At 38.2% G+C, this 17,204-nt stretch overlaps 4 protein-coding genes across 7 annotated transcripts; 2 read left to right on the forward strand and 2 right to left on the reverse strand.

The window, feature by feature from the left end:
* The first annotated feature begins 75 nt into the window (after positions 1-75).
* rngo (DNA damage inducible 1 homolog rngo) lies at positions 76-2,844 on the forward strand. Its single transcript, XM_066299957.1, has 6 exons — positions 76-677; positions 734-904; positions 1,156-1,410; positions 1,462-1,668; positions 1,723-1,938; positions 2,174-2,844. Exons 1-6 carry the CDS (start codon positions 419-421, stop codon positions 2,386-2,388), a joined length of 1,323 nt encoding a protein of 440 aa, XP_066156054.1. The 5' UTR covers positions 76-418; the 3' UTR covers positions 2,389-2,844.
* On the reverse strand, positions 2,828-6,555 carry fand (Pre-mRNA-splicing factor SYF1 fand). Its single transcript, XM_066299950.1, has 9 exons — positions 6,323-6,555; positions 5,740-6,020; positions 5,272-5,675; positions 4,847-5,218; positions 4,566-4,794; positions 3,802-4,515; positions 3,287-3,449; positions 3,112-3,235; positions 2,828-3,057 (listed from the first exon to the last, which is right to left on the reverse strand). Exons 1-9 carry the CDS (start codon positions 6,377-6,379, stop codon positions 2,852-2,854), a joined length of 2,550 nt encoding a protein of 849 aa, XP_066156047.1. The 5' UTR covers positions 6,380-6,555; the 3' UTR covers positions 2,828-2,851.
* A 182-nt stretch (positions 6,556-6,737) lies between these two features.
* Positions 6,738-7,602, forward strand: Trs23 (trafficking protein particle complex subunit 4-like protein Trs23). The gene has a single exon (XM_066299968.1). The coding sequence runs from the start codon at positions 6,878-6,880 to the stop codon at positions 7,529-7,531; it is 654 nt and encodes a 217-aa protein (XP_066156065.1). The 5' UTR covers positions 6,738-6,877; the 3' UTR covers positions 7,532-7,602.
* Positions 7,414-16,672, reverse strand: LOC136348804 (FERM and PDZ domain-containing protein 4). 4 transcript variants are annotated; one of them, XM_066299947.1, is made up of 12 exons: positions 16,384-16,672; positions 13,830-14,039; positions 13,141-13,260; positions 12,907-13,090; positions 12,608-12,856; positions 11,137-11,385; positions 10,729-10,988; positions 10,383-10,677; positions 8,854-10,329; positions 8,538-8,787; positions 8,228-8,478; positions 7,414-8,169 (listed from the first exon to the last, which is right to left on the reverse strand). In XM_066299947.1, exons 2-12 carry the CDS (start codon positions 14,030-14,032, stop codon positions 7,804-7,806), a joined length of 3,903 nt encoding a protein of 1,300 aa, XP_066156044.1. In that variant the 5' UTR covers positions 14,033-14,039; positions 16,384-16,672; the 3' UTR covers positions 7,414-7,803. The 4 variants fall into 4 exon arrangements, with proteins under 4 accessions (XP_066156044.1, XP_066156045.1, XP_066156043.1 ...); XM_066299948.1 differs by lacking the exon at positions 16,384-16,672 and adding an exon at positions 16,043-16,377; XM_066299946.1 differs by lacking the exon at positions 16,384-16,672 and having other exon boundaries at positions 10,386-10,677; positions 13,830-14,877.
* Between the last annotated feature and the right edge of the window lie 532 nt (positions 16,673-17,204).

Consider the following 17,204-nt stretch of genomic DNA (forward strand, 5'->3'; position numbering starts at 1 on the left):
CTAATAGAATGCCCCGAATGCTACAAAAGTGAGTACACATCATACATCTGACATTGACGTATTGTCATAACTCGCATTTTTCCACTTTCCTGTTGTGCTGTATCCCTTGTCCACGTCTTTCTGAATTAAAATCAAATATAAATACAAAGAAAAACACACCAGACAAAGACCTTTACATTACAAATAAGCCTCCGCGCTTGTAAAAGATCGCATAAAAATAGCTGTTTATTTTCGTCCAACGTCGTATTCAGAAACCACAAGCAAAAAGACAAAGAACATGTTCCTAACCATTTAAACCGTGATTTAGCAGATTTCGAAAGGGAAACTGGTGTTTTTCTCCACAAATGATTAGTTGATAACGTGCTGACTTTACGTTCGTTCCCACGAAATTTTGATATATCCTTTTTTTGAACCAAAAATGAAGGTTACAGTGACTACCTTGACTGATTTCATATTTGTACTTGATGTGTCTGAAGAATTAGAGTTGGAAAACTTTAAGGCCTTCTGTGAAATCGAATCTGGTTTTCCTGCCTCTGAAATCGTCATCGCCTTCAATGGGATGCCTTTACTCGATAATGGAAAGTCCTTGAAAGACCATGGAATCCGTGATGGAGATGCAGTTATTTTACAACACATGCTTTCCAGGTCACAAACTAACTTTGATCAAAATTCTTCAGGTAAGAATAGGACAAAGAGAACTTATTTGCATTTGTTTTGTAAACTGGGTCAACAGTTTCTAGTTTTGACTTCAGCAATATCGAAGTTCCAAACAGTATGTCAAACAGGAACACTGATGATGATCCAGTACTCATAAGAGACATGTTCCTGGCTAATCCAGATCAGTTAGCATTGTTGAAACAGAACAATCCAAGATTGGCAGATGCTTTACTCAGTGGTAACATTGGTAAGTACATCCAAAGTGTATTGGTAATTTAAAAAATATATTGGTGCTTTAGTAAAAAAAGTGTGAATTATAACAAAAGCAAATATATAAAATATAGATAATATAAGGCCTAAATTAAAAAAACTTGCCACTTATCTTATATTTTAAAGATTCATTTCTTGACATGTGTAACAAATAACTTTGTATCAATATAAATAATGTATTGTAAGTGTTCCCCAATCCAGCTGATAAATCATTTTTTATATTTCAAGATACCTTTGCCTCTGTGCTGAGAGAACAAGTGAGAGCCCGTCAGGAAAGAGAACAACAAAGACTGAGAATGGTGAATGCCGACCCCTTTGACACTGAGGCTCAACGACTTATAGCTGAGGAGATTAGACAAAAAAATATTGAAGCCAACATGGAGGCGGCAATGGAATACAACCCTGAGTCGTTTGGGACTGTTGTTATGTTGTATATTAATTGCAGAGTGAATGGATATCCAGTGAAGGCTTTCATTGATTCAGGTTAGTTGTTTTTAAGTTTAATTTATTCTTTTTGAATTATAAATGTGACAGGTGCTCAAACTACAATAATGTCCAGTAAATGTGCCGAGAGATGCAATATAATGAGATTGGTGGACACTCGATGGGCAGGTATTGCCAAAGGGGTAGGGGTACAAAGGATAATAGGTAGAATTCATATGGTACAAATTCAAATTGAAAATGTCTATTTGACAACTAGCTTTTCGGTGCTAGAGGAGCAGCCAATGGACATGTTGTTGGGTATTAAATATTTAACATTTAAAGTAATCATTTTGAAGCCCATAATAAATTTAGGTTTGGATATGCTTAAACGGCATCAGTGTTGTATAGATCTAAAAGCAAATGTTTTGAGAATCGGAACCACTAGTACAGAGACTCCATTTTTGACTGAGAGTGATCTTCCAGAATGTGCGAGGCTCAGCAACGCGTCCGAAGAGGACATTATCCAAAAATCACATAAAGAAGCTGAAGACAGAGATTTGCAGACTGCAATTAATAATAGCAGGCAAGGTAGGATCTTATTATGTGCATTAACTTTGAGAGACGTATTGTTGTCTTGAATTTAAATATTAATTAGAAGTGTTTTATATAGCAAAAACCAAGAAATAGTGCGGAGTTTTTCCTTCGTAGTGAGATTAGTAAACATTGTCAAAAAACTCAAGAACCCTCCACTGACATGTAATTAATAAAATTATATAAAAAAATTGTTTTTGGACTGTTGATGATTTCCGAACGCGTTTTTCAGCACCAGTCACGAGTACCAGCACCTCAGCAGCAGCTACACCAAACAGTACACAACCAAATACAATTCTCCCTACCGACAAATTCACTGAGAGTGATGTTAATGAGTTGTTAAGACTCGGGTTTACGCGGGATCAAGTTTTCTTCGAATTGCGTAGGTTTAACGGGGACAAGACTCAGGCCACCGCCGCCCTTTTCGCCAAAAGTCTTAAGTTTTAAGGCTGCTTTATTAGGTAATTATTGTATGTACGGGGTTGTGCTCATGAGATCATTTTCTTTTGCGAAGATGTGTAGGAGTTAGATTTTTGTTGGGAAATACCACTGTAAGGTAAGTAGTTGAGGCAATTGTCTCAAAATGCACTTTGAAGCTCGATTTATCCAGGATGAGCAAATATTAATATTTATACACCATAACATCCTATATTTACCAAAATTCTCTGTTTCAAAGTTTGTCCAACCTGTACATGCGGGAATTTTATTTTAAGAGAGTTCTCAGGGATTGTTACAATCTTGCCAATTTTATTGGTTTTATAAGAGAATGCCTTCGTGAGCACTGTTAATTAGGCATCTTTTTTAATTCATATCGACATTTTTGTTTGATTTGTATTCACATTGTTGGGGTTTATTTTACTTTATACTTAACAATAAAACACTGAAGACGAATTAAATTCTTTATTTTTGCTCAGTTTTCTTGATCTGGCTTTTTCAGACTCCCAAACACCTCCGCTGGAACAGATTGCTGTTCTAAATCCTCTCCTACCTCGTCTTCTTCGTCATCATTGTCAATATCGATTTCATCAGGATTAACAACTTTATCCTTCTTGTCTCCTTGTGTCTCACCGCGCACAAACATAATGTTGCCGGGTCTCTGACCAGCGTTCGCAGATCCTAAAAATATACAACATGAACTTCCGAACTAATTCTGTTATGTGTTGGATTTACCAGCCATTTCTGCAGCTTTTGCCTCCAACAAGCGCATCCCATCTTTTTCGCCAGGTGCTAAATCAGCAGTTGTTCCAGTTAGAGTTCCAGCTGAGCTCAACATTTGCGCGGACATCATATTCACCTACAGGCAAGAAAAATTATTTATCAACGGATTGTATGGATTAATTCTAACCTGAGTGTTGTAAGTGGCTTGCACGCTTCGTTTTATACGCAACATTTCTCTCATAGTGTCTTCATTTCCGTGTCGAACTTCGAATTCCTTCCAAGTCTGCCAAAACTCTGTGGTAACTCTAGGGTCGCAGATTTGGCTGCAGTGAGCATATATCGCGCGGGCCCTAAAGGAAAATTTGAGAAAAAGTTACAAGGAGTAAATAAAAGTTTTTTAAAAGGCTATAAAATGTAGTTTTTAGCTGGTATTACAAAAATATTCAAAAATTATGCACATCAAAGCAATTAAACATCAAATGGAAGGGCATCGAACCTCTTTTTAGGAAAACTCAAATAATTTATGCATGGAAGTAGATATGAAAAAAAGAACGAATTTTTTTTCTGACAGAAACCGTTTTTTAAATCTTTAAATTGGAAGATTAAAATCATAGATAATAAAGTAAATTGAATACTTAAGTTCTTGATTGTGCAGAGAGATAATAAACATCTTTCTAATGACTTCGTTTTTTAACTACTTACCTATCAATTTCTCCCAGTTTAGTCTCCATGTCTGCAAACCTTAAACACATATCCCTTGTATCACCTTCAGGCAAGACTTCAATGGCCTTTTCATAAATTTGCCTTGTCTTTGGAATGCCATAAATTTCAGCTGCTTTTTTAATGTAAATATTAAATACTTCCAACATTTCTTTTTCTGGTACCGCCTTGGTCGCCTTCTCATAAACCGCCATTGCGTGTCTCGCCATGCCATGCTCCTCTTCCAATTTCGCGTAGAGTAAATACAAATGTTTAGCAAATTGCTGAGGACAATGCTCCAAACATTGCTCAAATAAATCTCTGGCCCTTTCAATCTTCGATCCCTCGTACCGCTTTAAAAACTTTGATAAATACGTGTTCCAAATGTCGTAGACATTAGGCCATTTGAATAAGGAAATTCCCTTTTCGTAAGCTCGAAAAGCTTCTTCGAAGTAATTATTTTCCTCCAGGAATACTCCGTAGTTGATGATTATTTGTGGGGTCGCAATCTTCAGGTCAATAATTCGATCATAGACTGCTTTGCAGGACTTGAACGTACCGAAACTCTCTTCGAGATCAGCATACATAGACCAGACTTTCAAGGACTTGTACAATCTTGATTGAACAGTTTCAGACTCATCATGATAAGCTACTTTTCTGGCGGGGAGAACTGTGGCCCGATGCATGAGCTTAAGAGACTCCTCGTAATTCTCATTTCTTCAATTTAAAGTAAAAAATCACGAAATTAATACCTTAACAAGTCTTACCTGATTTCCATTTCGGTCCATTCGCACCAAACTGAAGCAAGGTCGTCAACCTTAACATACTCGACTTCAGTTCCTTTTTGAAAAATCAATCTCGCGTCTTCAATTTGGCCATTTTTTTCGTAAAACTTGGCAAACTCCACCCAGAGGGTGTGAAGTTTACCCACTGCAAGTTTAGGCTTGACAGTCTGCACAGCTTCAGTATAAGTATTAATAATATCATGAGGCTTTCCTGAAATTATTAATTTAGAAAAATAAAATAGACTTCTTTATTAATATGTTACCTTCATACAATTGCACTCTCTTATGCCATTGAGAAACATTATGTGGGTTTTGTCGCAGTAACACAGAGTTTAAAAGTAGTAATCTCCTCTCCATCAAATTCTCAAATCTGGCTAATCGCAGTTCCAAATCAACATTATCATCGTCTGAAGGTTTAGTCAATTTAGATACTTCTTCCATGCGTTTGCTCAAACTCAACTCTTCAAACTGGGCATAAGCATCAAACACTTGAGTAAAATCCCTGACAGTGGTGACAGTTTGAATTGCTTCTTCATATATATCTCGGGCCCTGTCAAACAAACCACTCCTCACATAATAGTTAGCAAGAGAGTTCCATAGATGACCCAGCTGATCAGTATAACGCCTTAAACCTCCTGCAAGACATTTTTTTTACTTTTCCTCAAAGTAGAGAAACACTTCACTTTACCTCGAATAATTGCATCTACATTTAGAGAATGCACCTTATCAGGATTATTAGAAATCAATTCACATAACTCATTCCAGAGCTGATGCTTGGATTTCCCATTTTGTGACACGAAGTTCTCGTCATTGACAATTTTAGCAAGGACCAATGCTGCTTCATCCAACCTCCCAGCTTCTGTTAGATATTCCACATAGTCTTCAGCATTTTCAGGAAATAACTTCATGTATCTCCTAAATACTCGAACGCCCGTTTCCAGGATATTGTGTTTCTTCACAAAGCCCAAATATAGAGGCCAGATGCGATGGTGCTGGGTGACTGGTAGAGCTCTTAAGGCTCTGTCAAAAACCTTTCGAGTTCGGGTTATTTTGTTTTGGTCTGTTAAGAAGGTGCAATAATCCATCCAAATTCTATATTGATATAAAAATTACATTATTATTACCATATTCTGTTATGAAGGAAGTTTTATAATACCTAGGCATTTTATGCATAAAAACCAACGACCTTTCAAAAGCATTATTAACTTCTTCATATCCGGGGTCAGTAATGCACCTGTTTTTTACTTGTTGTCTTCTGGTTCGCAAATAGTTGTACCATAACTTATAAGAACCAGGAAGTTCTTTAAGAGCACGCTCATAGATTAGATTCACACCTTGTTTTGGAGCTTTCTTCTTATGATCTATATATCGGATCCAATGTTTGACTGAATAAGGGTTTCTGAGGATTTCTTCTTCGTAGGGTAAATCTTCTTCAGTCTTAAAGATATATTTTTTGTTGTAATTTTAGAGTAGGGGAAAGCAAAGTAATAGAAGAAAATAATTTATGTGTTTCTCCTATTATATTAACAATGTTACAAATAAAACTAGAGCAATGTCTCTAGTTAAATCAGACAGCTGCATGTATACAATACTCCGTTTTTTAGTTCTTGAGAAACAAACATAAAATGTGTTTTATTACCAGGACAAGACGGAGACCTTTACATGAATATGATTGTACACCATATTATTAGGACTATTATTTAAACTTTAATACGTTTTTAGTATTTTGTGATACTTACAAAGATTATATCCAATTGTTTTGCGGTATCACAGGCACTGGGACCACTAATTGGCATTTTAATGTTAATAAAGGAACAAAGGTATATCAAAAATAAAGGTAAAGATTCTTCGATTATTTCCGCCTTTAAAACAAGCTTTAAATGCTATTTGAAGCAGTTTTTAACCAATTAAATGTTTAATTAATATATTTGAATAAAAATCCCAAGAAGCACCAAAAAATAAGGTTAAGACGTAGATCTAAAAGGCAATTGTCGTTTACGTTATTTGGCCGCCTCAATAACACCTATTTTATGTAGACGCCTAAGATAGTTTTGTCTTTTTCTGTACTATGCTTATGAGTGAGACAGATACTATTGAACATTTTCGGATCCAAAACTTTGAAAAATCACGCCGCAGAAAAATAACAATGAAATAACAACTGCCGGATTAACTGACATTTATTCAATAATATAACCCTTAAAAAACAAATAGCTTTAAGTTATGAAGTAAAGTAATAACTAAAATGTTCATTAAACCAGCGTAAATACGTAAAACGCTATTCTCTTTAAACTACAATGGTAATATACAGTATCTATATCGTTTCCAAATCCGGAGGCCTGATTTTCAATCACGACCACAACGTCCCCAAAATCGAAACTGAGAGAAAGTTCACCTACCCCTTGGATCTCAAACTCACCTGCGAAAACAAGAAAATATCAGTCCAGTTCGGTAATAGGGATGGGATTCAAGTAGGCCATTTGTTATATGCCATAAATGGTACCCCAGTGACAGGCAGGCAATTAGATGATGGGAGAGATGCCATGGAAGTCATAGAAAACAAGGAGAATTATCCTTTGTTATTGAAGTTTGGCCGACCCAAGATGACCACTAATGAGAAAATATTTCTTGCTAGCATGTTTTACCCCCTGTTTGCCATTGCTAGTCAACTGAGCCCTGAGCCAAAAAGCTCAGGGATTGAACTTTTAGAAGCAGACACATTTAAACTGCATTGTTTTCAAACTTTAACGGGGGTTAAGATAATGGTGGTTGTGGATAAAGGACAGATAGGGGCTGAAGTGTTTCTGAAGAAAGTGTACGAATTGTATGCAGATTACGCTTTGAAAAACCCATTTTATTCTTTGGAAATGCCCATTAGGTGCGATTTATTTGATACTAACTTGAAGAGCATGTTAGAGCAAGTAGATAAAAACGGAATTTCAAGTATATAGACAATTACTGTATGTTATGTTTCAAATGTTCTTGTATCTACATTAAATTAAACCAAAACTTTTTTGTATAATATGTGTGTTTATTACTTTTTAAACCATGGGTTTAGGGCTTTCTTTGGTTCTTTCTCCTCACATCGTCCAACCATTAACAATCCTCAACAATTTCTCATAACAACTCTTCTGCAAACCCTTCCCATGGCTGTAGTTAATATCTTTACATCTTTGGAAAACAATTCAGATACCTTGGTTCAAACATTTAAGTAACATCAATACTACGAAGGGAAAACCCTTAAATGCTTCAATAATGTCGATAAAATATTGGCTAAAGCCTCGGCATGTAAAGCCAAATGTTCCTCAACAGTCTTTGGCGAGTTTCTGTCGATGTTGAAGGTGACAAAAGTACGAAAGGCCTCCACGAGGTCGCAAACGTTCATGATTAAATTTCTCGTTTGAAGCGGAGCGGTTGTGGTGTTGGTCACAAGGTCTTGGCAAAGCTCAGTCATTTTTCTCAGGGTAGTCAGGCAAGTGGTCAGATTTTCTAGAAGGTCTGGAAGCGCAGGATCTGACATTGCGATTATCAGGGATTTGCTGGATGTGACTAATTGCAAGGATTGATTTGTAAGTTCTTCTCGGGTTTTCTGAAACAATAAAAAATGGAATAAAATGTTACTAATATGGATTCAATTATCAAAGTACCTGCATCTGTTTTTCTAGGGATGAAATATCGCCGTTTCCTATGCGTCCAAGGCACTTAATGGAAGCTTTTTTAAGTCGGTTTAACAGTTCTGTGAGCACTAGCTCAGTTTTTGATATAATTTGTTTCAATTCCTCGTCGCGGACCGGCGAAGTCTCAGTCTTTTGAATCCACCTGGATTCGCTAGATTTGTCATTACAAGTATCCTCATTTCCAGTTTCAACTACCACTGCCGAGAGCGATTTGGTCTTTCCTATGCATAAAAAAATACCTGAAAAATGATTTTTAAATTCAATTGTTTTATAGTATTACCTGCAGAAATTGGAGTAGAAACAGCAGTGTCTACTCCCTTTAGTTTCCTCTGGTGATTTTCACCGGGTTTATCCCGATTTAATTCATTGGTAAGAGGTAGTTGGGGTAATTGAAGCTTTTTTGGGGGTAAATTAGGGCGAGGCTGAGTGTGAGTGGTGGGGCTTCGAGGTGGAAGTTCGGGGGCCGGCATTTCAGTGCAGGGGTTTAGATTTAATGATTCAGGGGGACAAGTAATGGAAGGCTTACGATCCTGGAGATAAATAAGATTTAATAAATTATACTACTTATAGATGATGGGGATGGGCTCTTAACTTACCTTTGGCGGCCTTTCAGGTGGTTTCTCCTCAAAACCCCTTCGGGGCAAAGGCTTCACATTTTCACTGACAACCTCGTTGCTGCTACTACTATTAAACACATTCCTACTATTCTTCAAAGCCCCATGAAGACTTGACTTGTTCTTAACCAAATCCTTTTCCTTTACTAAAGTTTCCAACTGCGTATTTCCATCTTCATCGGTAGTCTCAAAACTCAATTTTTCAGGCGGGGGTGGAATAATGTAAGCCATAATCTCCTCGGGAGTCAATTCCATAGCAGGTGTGACCTTCTGTATAGGGGGCGGAACGCTTACTTTAGCTAAAAAATCTTCCAAATCTTGATTCTCGTTCAAATCCAGTAAGTTCAAGCGCTCGTTGGAGTCGGCGAAAGACTTGGGAGGAACGCTGATTGACGATGAGAGGGCAGAGTCCAATTCGTCTGGAGTTAACGGTGGTGGTATTGAGGTCAAATCGATAATATCCGGGTCGAAGACGAACATGCGATTTATCGAATTAAAAACGCTGGAATCAGTGTTTTCCATATTGCACATTCGCTGAAGGTATTCTTGAAACTCCTCGTTATGATTTTCTAAAGTATTTGGTGATCTTAAACCAAAGCTCATGTTATTTCTTATATTCGTTTCGGGCTTCTTCAATTTTGGTGAATCGTGAGGTGTGTAGATTGAGTCAGTATCGCTCTCCGACTGCAAGTGCTTCAGCAGCTCGCTTGTTCCGTTCCATTTCTGTTCTTCCTTGTGGATTTTGTTTAACAGGATCAAAGAATCACTGTGCTTCAATTTCCCCCCTTCTTCAGCATCACTATCAAAGTCAACGCTTGTTTCTTGCCACTCTGAATCAAAGGTCAAACGATTGATATTTTGATGTTCCTGACTAAAATGCTCCAAATCATCATTGCTGGGATAAAAGCCTTCAACTGATGACGATATTTCATTGGAAACTTCAGATCTTCTCCGGTCTAAACTTTGGAAGAAGTCATTATTGGGCATAAATCTGCTACTATGATTTCTATTCGGCAATGATCCGTTCATATTTCCATCCAAATCAAAATGAATCAGCAGCGATTGCTTTGAATGTCTTCCTACAGTGTTGTACAGACCATTGGTCTTCTTATTAACGTTTTGATAAAGTGGAAGAACTGCAAATGATGCAGTTTTGATAGAGGATTGATCCATGAAGCTCCATTTCTCAGGAATAACTTTATGCTGGGCAACATAAGGCGGAGCTATATCGTCTACATTTTCCATTTTATCTTGATCTACTAATAGTTCTTGGCCAGTCAATAGTTTGAAGTACCCTTTTAGGACTAGAACCAGCTCAATGGCATCCTTCTCCTCTAAGGAAACTTCGAGAATTTTGTCACTTTCCAGGGTTATCAAAACAATGCGCGTTATTTCATCATCAGCCCGGACTTCAATTTTACGCATGTCTTCAAGGTTAGCTAGTGGTACTGGTTGAAACTGAAAAGGAATTATATATTAGAAATATGATCAACTGAATTATAAAGACTTACTACAGAGTTTCTGTGTCCCATAATTTGGCTAATTCCAAACTTGGGGCTAACCAAAATGACTTTTTCCATAAAATCTCCCTTGGGGCCGGCTGAAAAGCACTTGGCTCCGAAACTGGGCAATTGATTAGTTACATCTAGATAATGTAGCTTCACTTGCAGTGAGGTCAGCTGTTTCCCGGACCCTGTCATGCTCGAGTGTAGCTTCAAAAAGTGTCCCAAAAGTTTCCTCAATTCCTTCCTCTTTAGATTATCCAATATTGAAGCTGGAATAAAGCGCTCCAACCCAAACTCTTTCCTAAAACCAACCAAATTGCCTCTTATTTTAATGTATGTAAAATATACGCACTCCACAACTTTGACGGTGAGTTTATTGGCTTGCATATTATTGGCCAACGCGTGTTGGTACATGTGAAGGGCAGCTAATCGAAGGGCAGTATCGCACTGTAACTCTGGAGAAAATCGCTCCTGTATGACATCGTTGCAACACTGGTTGTATAAGTAATCTAAAGCGCTCAAGTCTTTTTGGGCCAGTGAGGCTGCCGTGGCAGGCACGAATGTTACTCTGAACAAACACCTCAATTTGTGAGCTCCAGGTTGCGACGCAATCTATGTAAGAGTAATTTTTATTAAGTCTCAATAGAACGAAAAATGTATTCCGGACCCCAGAAATGGTCAGAAATACGCACGTGTCCCTGACTGTTTCATATATTGTTGGAACAAAGCTATATATTCTCTTTAAGAATCGGCATATTACCCTTGCAATGTTGTCTTCAGGATCCAAAAGAGTAAGTTTGTTCCGCTTCAGGCTTTTGATATGTTCGACAACTAAACTAAAGTACTCCCCGGCCTGTATACACAGTTTGGCTTGAAGGGAATTGACCACGTCCTGGACGGTTGTCCAGGTGTCGTATTTAAAGCTTTTGGTTTGACCGTTCTCGAGGAAAACTTTCAGGACGTTGGCCATTTGAGGGACGCAAACGTCACCCAGTGAGAACGCGGATGGCTGAAATTTGTGAAGATTCCATATGAGCACAATTCCGCGGTTGTTATTGATAGTGAAAAACAGATACATTCTAGAGACAAAAGGAAGTTTTTGAGCGAAATGGATTGATTGAACAGTGCACATGTTTGCTGTGGATATCTCATTTATCTATTTTATACTTTTACAAGATAATTTAGCACTAAAATCGTTTCGCAATAGTTAATTCAACCGTAAATTAGATTGAAAAATCGAAAGACGTGTGACCTCAAAAACACACGTTTGATAACTTTTCTTACTTCAGTCGCCGTCACGTCCCAAATTGCCGTATATGTCACACTTTGACGCCGCTTCGTTGCGTCGGCCATCTTAGTTTGATAATTGAGCGACGCTGTGTTGTCATTTAGCCGTTGAACGTCAAACTACGTTCATTTTCGTTAATTTAAACGTCAATTGTACGTTTTGTACGCCATTTTTGTTATTTGACAATTTCACGTATGCAGGTTTGAAATTGATATTTTTTCGAAATAACGTTTTCGATTTATTTGGATCAGGAGTGACGACACCATTGATGCCCACCATTGGGTAATCCGAAAAGGTACCAGTTGTCGTTGGTTAAATTAGGAAAAATGGGATATGTCATCGTTAAGACTCCATCTTGAAACAAGATTTGCCTGTCATGGCGTCGGAAATATCTCGAGAAAAGTGACGTCACGTCAATTTAAAAAGTTATTATTCCGCGAAATCTATCAATTCGATTTTGATGGGAACTTGAGCTGGCGAAATTCCTTGTAACAACGCTTCGCACATATTATCGCGTGTAAACCAACCGAATTAGCGCTAAGTATGAGCAAAATTGGGAATGCGAGTGAATAGAAAACTGTTCTATATGCTAATCACTTGTACTGGATGCCAAAGTGTCCTATATTCGACTATCAACATGGAGATCTCGGAAACCGTAGGAGATAAATAGTTGGTTAAATGGAGGCAAAGTTGTGTTTTCACGACAGGAGTACTTTGCCGTTTTTTTTTGTATCTGAGACATTAAACGGCACGTTTTTGCGGGTTCATAGAACTAATCGAAACGATAAATTAGAAGTATTTACTTTTTAGCCAAAAATGATCTTCAGACTCGACAAACATCAGCACAAAAACTGCACCATCGATCGGGAAAATTTTATCGCAAATAAAAAAATCCAAGCAACTTCAGTTTGGCAACATCAAGGCTGGCAACACAAAAACTCACAGGAAAAAGTGGGGCCCCATTGACACACACGCTCTCCGCAAATCGGACCCTCGAGGGTTTGCTTTTCAGGCGTGCTTTCTTCATCGCAGACAGTAGAGTCGACTTTCTCACCCCCTGCTGCTCCATCGGTTGGCACACTTCCAAGGTAACCGAATTAGTGCAGGATCGAACTAGGGAAATCACGTGCTCCCTTGGGGCCGTCTTGACGTCCTCCCCGTTCACGGACAAAATTTGATCACCTGGAAGGAGCTGACACAAAAGCTTTATTAACGGTGGTAATAAACGGCGTTAAGAGGCACCTTATTGGCACTGGGTCCTCCCTCAGTGACAAATCTGACTATCACCGGTTTTTCGGATCCGGCAACGAAGCCAAATCCTAGAGTTGCCGAACGGTCCAGAGTTATCATTCTGGGTATGGGTTTTGGAAGATTTTCTGTGATTTTGTAGGCGGGAGTTTCGTATGTGGTGGTCTTGTTTATGTGACTAAAGTTCGAACGATTAGAACATTTACAGATTTTTGATGAAACACTTGCTTGATGTAATAGGACTTTCCCGTGTCATCTACCGCCCTTTCCCAGCCATAGGGAAGAGATTCTTTTCCGGACCGCCAGACTTCTGCCGGAGGCAGCCACCCTGCAGTTCGAGTAATGTGACTATAACAGGAAAATTGATCTTTTTTACCTGTTCCGGTAGGTAAACCTTGAACGAAAGATTTAATCAAGTTTAAATTCACGTGTAACAATATAACTATATGACTCTGTTAAAAGTTCCCCTATTGAGACTTTCCGCATGACCAGCATACGATTAAATAAAGGATATAGGTACACTTGTTTGTGCATACGAATGCGAAAGAATTCTACTACCGTTTACATGCTCTCACGTAACCAATTCGAAAGTGATCATTTTCTTCGGCAAGTTGTCCTTATTTACATATTTTTTAAAATTATTTTTTGTTAATTAATTATTACTGAATCTCAATGATCGCATTTAACACTACACCAGTATTGGTGAATAACAATTATTGGACCTTCATGCAGCTTTTTTAAGAGTTTTTTTATTATCAAGAACACAATCGTGTAATTGCCAAGTAGTCCGTTGACCAATTAACCGCGTAAGGACAACCTGTAATACATTGGTACTGGCAGTGGTTTCACTGAACTAATCTAGTGCACGACCTACAAATGCTCTCTTTATTAGAGAAATTTTTATTTAAAGAACGTACTTGCAGTAGTACAAACGTCCTTCCTTGGTAACGTGGGCAGTCCATCCCGGGGCAGGGGCCGAGTCCAGAATATGCAAAGCAGGACAGTATTCCTCCTCAGGGTTTGCTTGCAGATTTCCTTCTTTTTCCTGATGATCTTCAGCAGGCTTATTCTTCATGGCGGTCGAATTGAAGACATTTTGCAGTAACATTACGGCATTCATTCGGCAACTAGATGGGCACATATAAGAAAATTAGGTGCAGTTTTTAGGTTTGAGGTCTGCTTTATCGGCTGCAGCCGATCGATCCGAGGGGCATATTTTTCATTGAAACGAGCTAAATTTCCCACACTCAAGAAGGATCTCGCTTCAATTTTAACCCTTTCATGTTCGCTGATGTTGAGGTTCAATTGGTTTCACACGGAGATCGATAGTTTCCGCACATATTCCGATACAAAACGGAAATTGGATTATGAACGTTCCAGGAGGTTTTAAAAAACTCCACTTAGGGAGCTTTATTGGTGGAGTGCTCTTCGGGTTTAACGCCAAAGACTGGTGAAATAAAAACAGTTGGTGGATACGCCGAAAATAACAATAAAAGTGGGAAATTGGAAACTATAATAACAAGAGTAAAGTCGACGCGTCTCCAACGCAGAAAACGATATCAGACAACCAAAATTTTAATTTTATACTGAAAGGGCTTTAAGAACGACGCCTCTTGGAACTTTTTCACTTGAAACGCTTTGTACTTAAAAATTAAAAATAAGAAGACAAAGGGGGAGGGGGTAATTCAGATCCTAGCTGCACAGAATGATTCGTGATGGGTTCACGTTTATTCAGAATGGGACACATGCTCTTTCTAAAAATTCGCAAATATGGCTCTTCTTTCATTATTTATTTATCTTTTATTATATCGACCTAATTCTTAGTTATGCCTCATTGTCGCTTATATCGGGCTGCTATGATTTTTTTTTAATTCAGACACGTCGAAGCATAGCTAAAAGGGTCCTCTTGAACCTCCATAAGACCTAAAATATTAAAACCTTGCAGTTATTAATATTTTCGAGTTTTCCCGAATACCTACGGAAACGGTAAATTTTTGACACAAGACCTACATAAACTGACCTTAAAATTGGAAGATAAAACCAAAAATGGCAAAAAATTGGTGGGTTCCATTAAAAAAATTAACGTGGTACTACCACACTTTTACGACGGACTCTGTACATTGAGCATAATTGTGTAATACGTACCTCGTAATACCAAAAATTTTGATTTGAAGTATTTCATTCGAAAACTCATGGTTACTGAGGTATCGCACTTTAACACACTAATGAGCCACCCTGTATAAAAAAGTAGTATTCAGCAATATATGGACAATCCATAATTTCAGTTTTAGGTTTACTGTTTCTGTAAGTACCCCTAGCGATGTTCAAAATAGAGCCCTAATTAAATCTCTGTTGCAACGCGATTTCAGTTCGCAAAAACCGAAACTTTGGAGATAGTTTCGGTACGGTCTGCAGAAAAACTGCATCGACCTTATACAGGGTTGCTCAAAATTCATTTCTTCACGGTTAGACACTGAATCTACCTAAAGCGTTCTTTTAATGGAATCATCAGCATTTTAGCGAATATGCTGAACGACGGTCAAATTTCCCTTAAGATGTATCAAGTTTCTATGCCTAAACCGTCACCGGCCGTGAATCACCCTGTATATGTACTGAAACGAGACAAACTCGGTGGGAAACTGGTGGAAAGGGGATTGTAAAATCGTGGTGCATTATAGAAACGCCAAAAAACAAATCGAATACCTGATTAATCGGGACATGAAAAACTGGCCGACTATTCTCATGTACCTCCATTAATGTTAATTGCGAATGCTCTTATTAATTAAGTAAAATTGATGCCACTTTAAAACCGACTTTTCATAGCCACTGCGTGCGTAAATCTTGCACTTCTTAATAAAAACCCATTGAATATTAAAGTTCATGTAAACACATAATTTTCTAATTAATGCTAATCAATTTGAATGCTTCTTCCTGACCTGAAACGAATATGTGTTAACATGAAACAGTAAACCTCTAATGCAAATCCCGAAGCCAAAGCAGAATAAACGCTCTGTAAATATTAAACAGATATATGTGTATCGATTTATCGGAAGAGTTTGGACACAGGAAGCCTGCTAAGCTAAGGCAGGAAACCTTTAAGGCACGTTTAATATTTCAAATAAGTAATTACCTTTGGTTTTTGTTTACTTTTGAGTGTTGGCTTGAAATGACATCATTTATTGTTTTCAACGCCTCCAGCAGGAATGGCGAAGGTTAACTTATGGACAATTAGTGTGGTGGGTATTTGAACAAAATGTGTCGCAAGTGAAGATTGGTGTTCTCGGGAGATTATGCGACTTCCATATCTCTCTAGGAATTTCTTCAATACATGAACCGCGCACTTCCTTCAAGGCGAACGTACATTTTACTGCGGCCAATTATTACAATAATATCATGACGAAAAACACAATGCCAATGCGTTTTGCATAACAAGGCGGCGGCAGGGACAAGAAATCGCCTTTAATCACTCACCTAACACACTTTGACACTGCCCATGTTGACGCGGATGTTTAATTGCATTGTCCCACCGATTGGACAATGAGTGAGAGAGTGAGCGCGTCGGACTCACCGTTTCAGTGAGTCACGGCTATGCGAATTAAAAGGCGAAGCGATAATTATTGTCGTGGACGGATATGTCTTCGACGAGTTCAACTACCGAAGACTGAAACACCGCACTCCGCAGGTGAAAGTATTTAGCTTTGCTGCCCGGCAGCAGAACCTTCCTGCGCCGTTTCGAATAAATCGAAAGGAAGTGCCGTGTTCAATATAGCAGGCCTGTTGTGTTTGTGTGGTGAAGAGGGCGGTAGGTGTAACGCATTTGATTTTTACTGTTAGCGCGGGTGCCGCCATCTATCCCCGAAGCCAATAGATTAATAAAAAAAAAACTTGTTAGGAATAACTCGAAAAACAGCGTTGACCCGCATTACGAGGGTTATTATACATGAAGATAACTTTTTTTCTACTTTTACGTGTGGATTGAACTGCAAAAGGAGTTTTGGGCCACCGTATATACAACTTCATCTTCAAGAGACGCCTCTACTTAAACCCCAACATTCTGACTCCATTAATTATAAATTAGGCGTTCTTTTTTTAATATTTAAAAACGGCGCAGACTGCCCTTTCAACCAGCTATCAAATCTATAAATTAGATACGGAAGTGATACGTCAACGGTTAAATTTCCTAAAATTAGGCCGGTTTCTCTAGATCAACCCATACAGGATGTCCAACTTTGATAGGATTATTAGGAAATCTCGGTTAGAAATAAAGATGCTTAAAAATAGTTTACACAACA

This window comes from Euwallacea fornicatus, chromosome 35, assembly GCF_040115645.1.
Source record: "Euwallacea fornicatus isolate EFF26 chromosome 35, ASM4011564v1, whole genome shotgun sequence".
In the NCBI taxonomy this organism is placed as follows: Eukaryota; Metazoa; Arthropoda; class Insecta; order Coleoptera; family Curculionidae; genus Euwallacea; species Euwallacea fornicatus.

Bases quoted from the DNA above. Each gene is read 5' to 3' on its own strand.
- fand (XM_066299950.1), bottom strand. From the start codon at position 6,379: ATGCCAATTAGTGGTCCCAGTGCCTGTGATACCGCAAAACAATTGGAT. The intron at 6,021-6,322 runs GTAAGTATCACA...TATATCTTTAAG, and splicing joins AACAATTGGATATAATCTTT to ACTGAAGAAGATTTACCCTA. The intron at 3,236-3,286 runs GTTAGAATTAAT...TCTTGCCTGTAG, and splicing joins AAGCCACTTACAACACTCAG to GTGAATATGATGTCCGCGCA.
- LOC136348804 (XM_066299945.1), bottom strand. From the start codon at position 14,053: ATGTGCCCATCTAGTTGCCGAATGAATGCCGTAATGTTACTGCAAAAT. The intron at 11,386-12,607 runs GTGAGTTTTTGT...CACAAATTTCAG, and splicing joins ATGGGGCCCCACTTTTTCCT to CCATCCGCGTTCTCACTGGG. The intron at 8,479-8,537 runs GTAATACTATAA...TTTTATGCATAG, and splicing joins TTCTACTCCAATTTCTGCAG to GAAAGACCAAATCGCTCTCG.
- rngo (XM_066299957.1), top strand. From the start codon at position 419: ATGAAGGTTACAGTGACTACCTTGACTGATTTCATATTTGTACTTGAT. The intron at 905-1,155 runs GTAAGTACATCC...TTATATTTCAAG, and splicing joins TTTACTCAGTGGTAACATTG to ATACCTTTGCCTCTGTGCTG. The intron at 1,669-1,722 runs GTATTAAATATT...TAATAAATTTAG, and splicing joins GCCAATGGACATGTTGTTGG to GTTTGGATATGCTTAAACGG.
- Trs23 (XM_066299968.1), top strand. From the start codon at position 6,878: ATGGTAATATACAGTATCTATATCGTTTCCAAATCCGGAGGCCTGATT.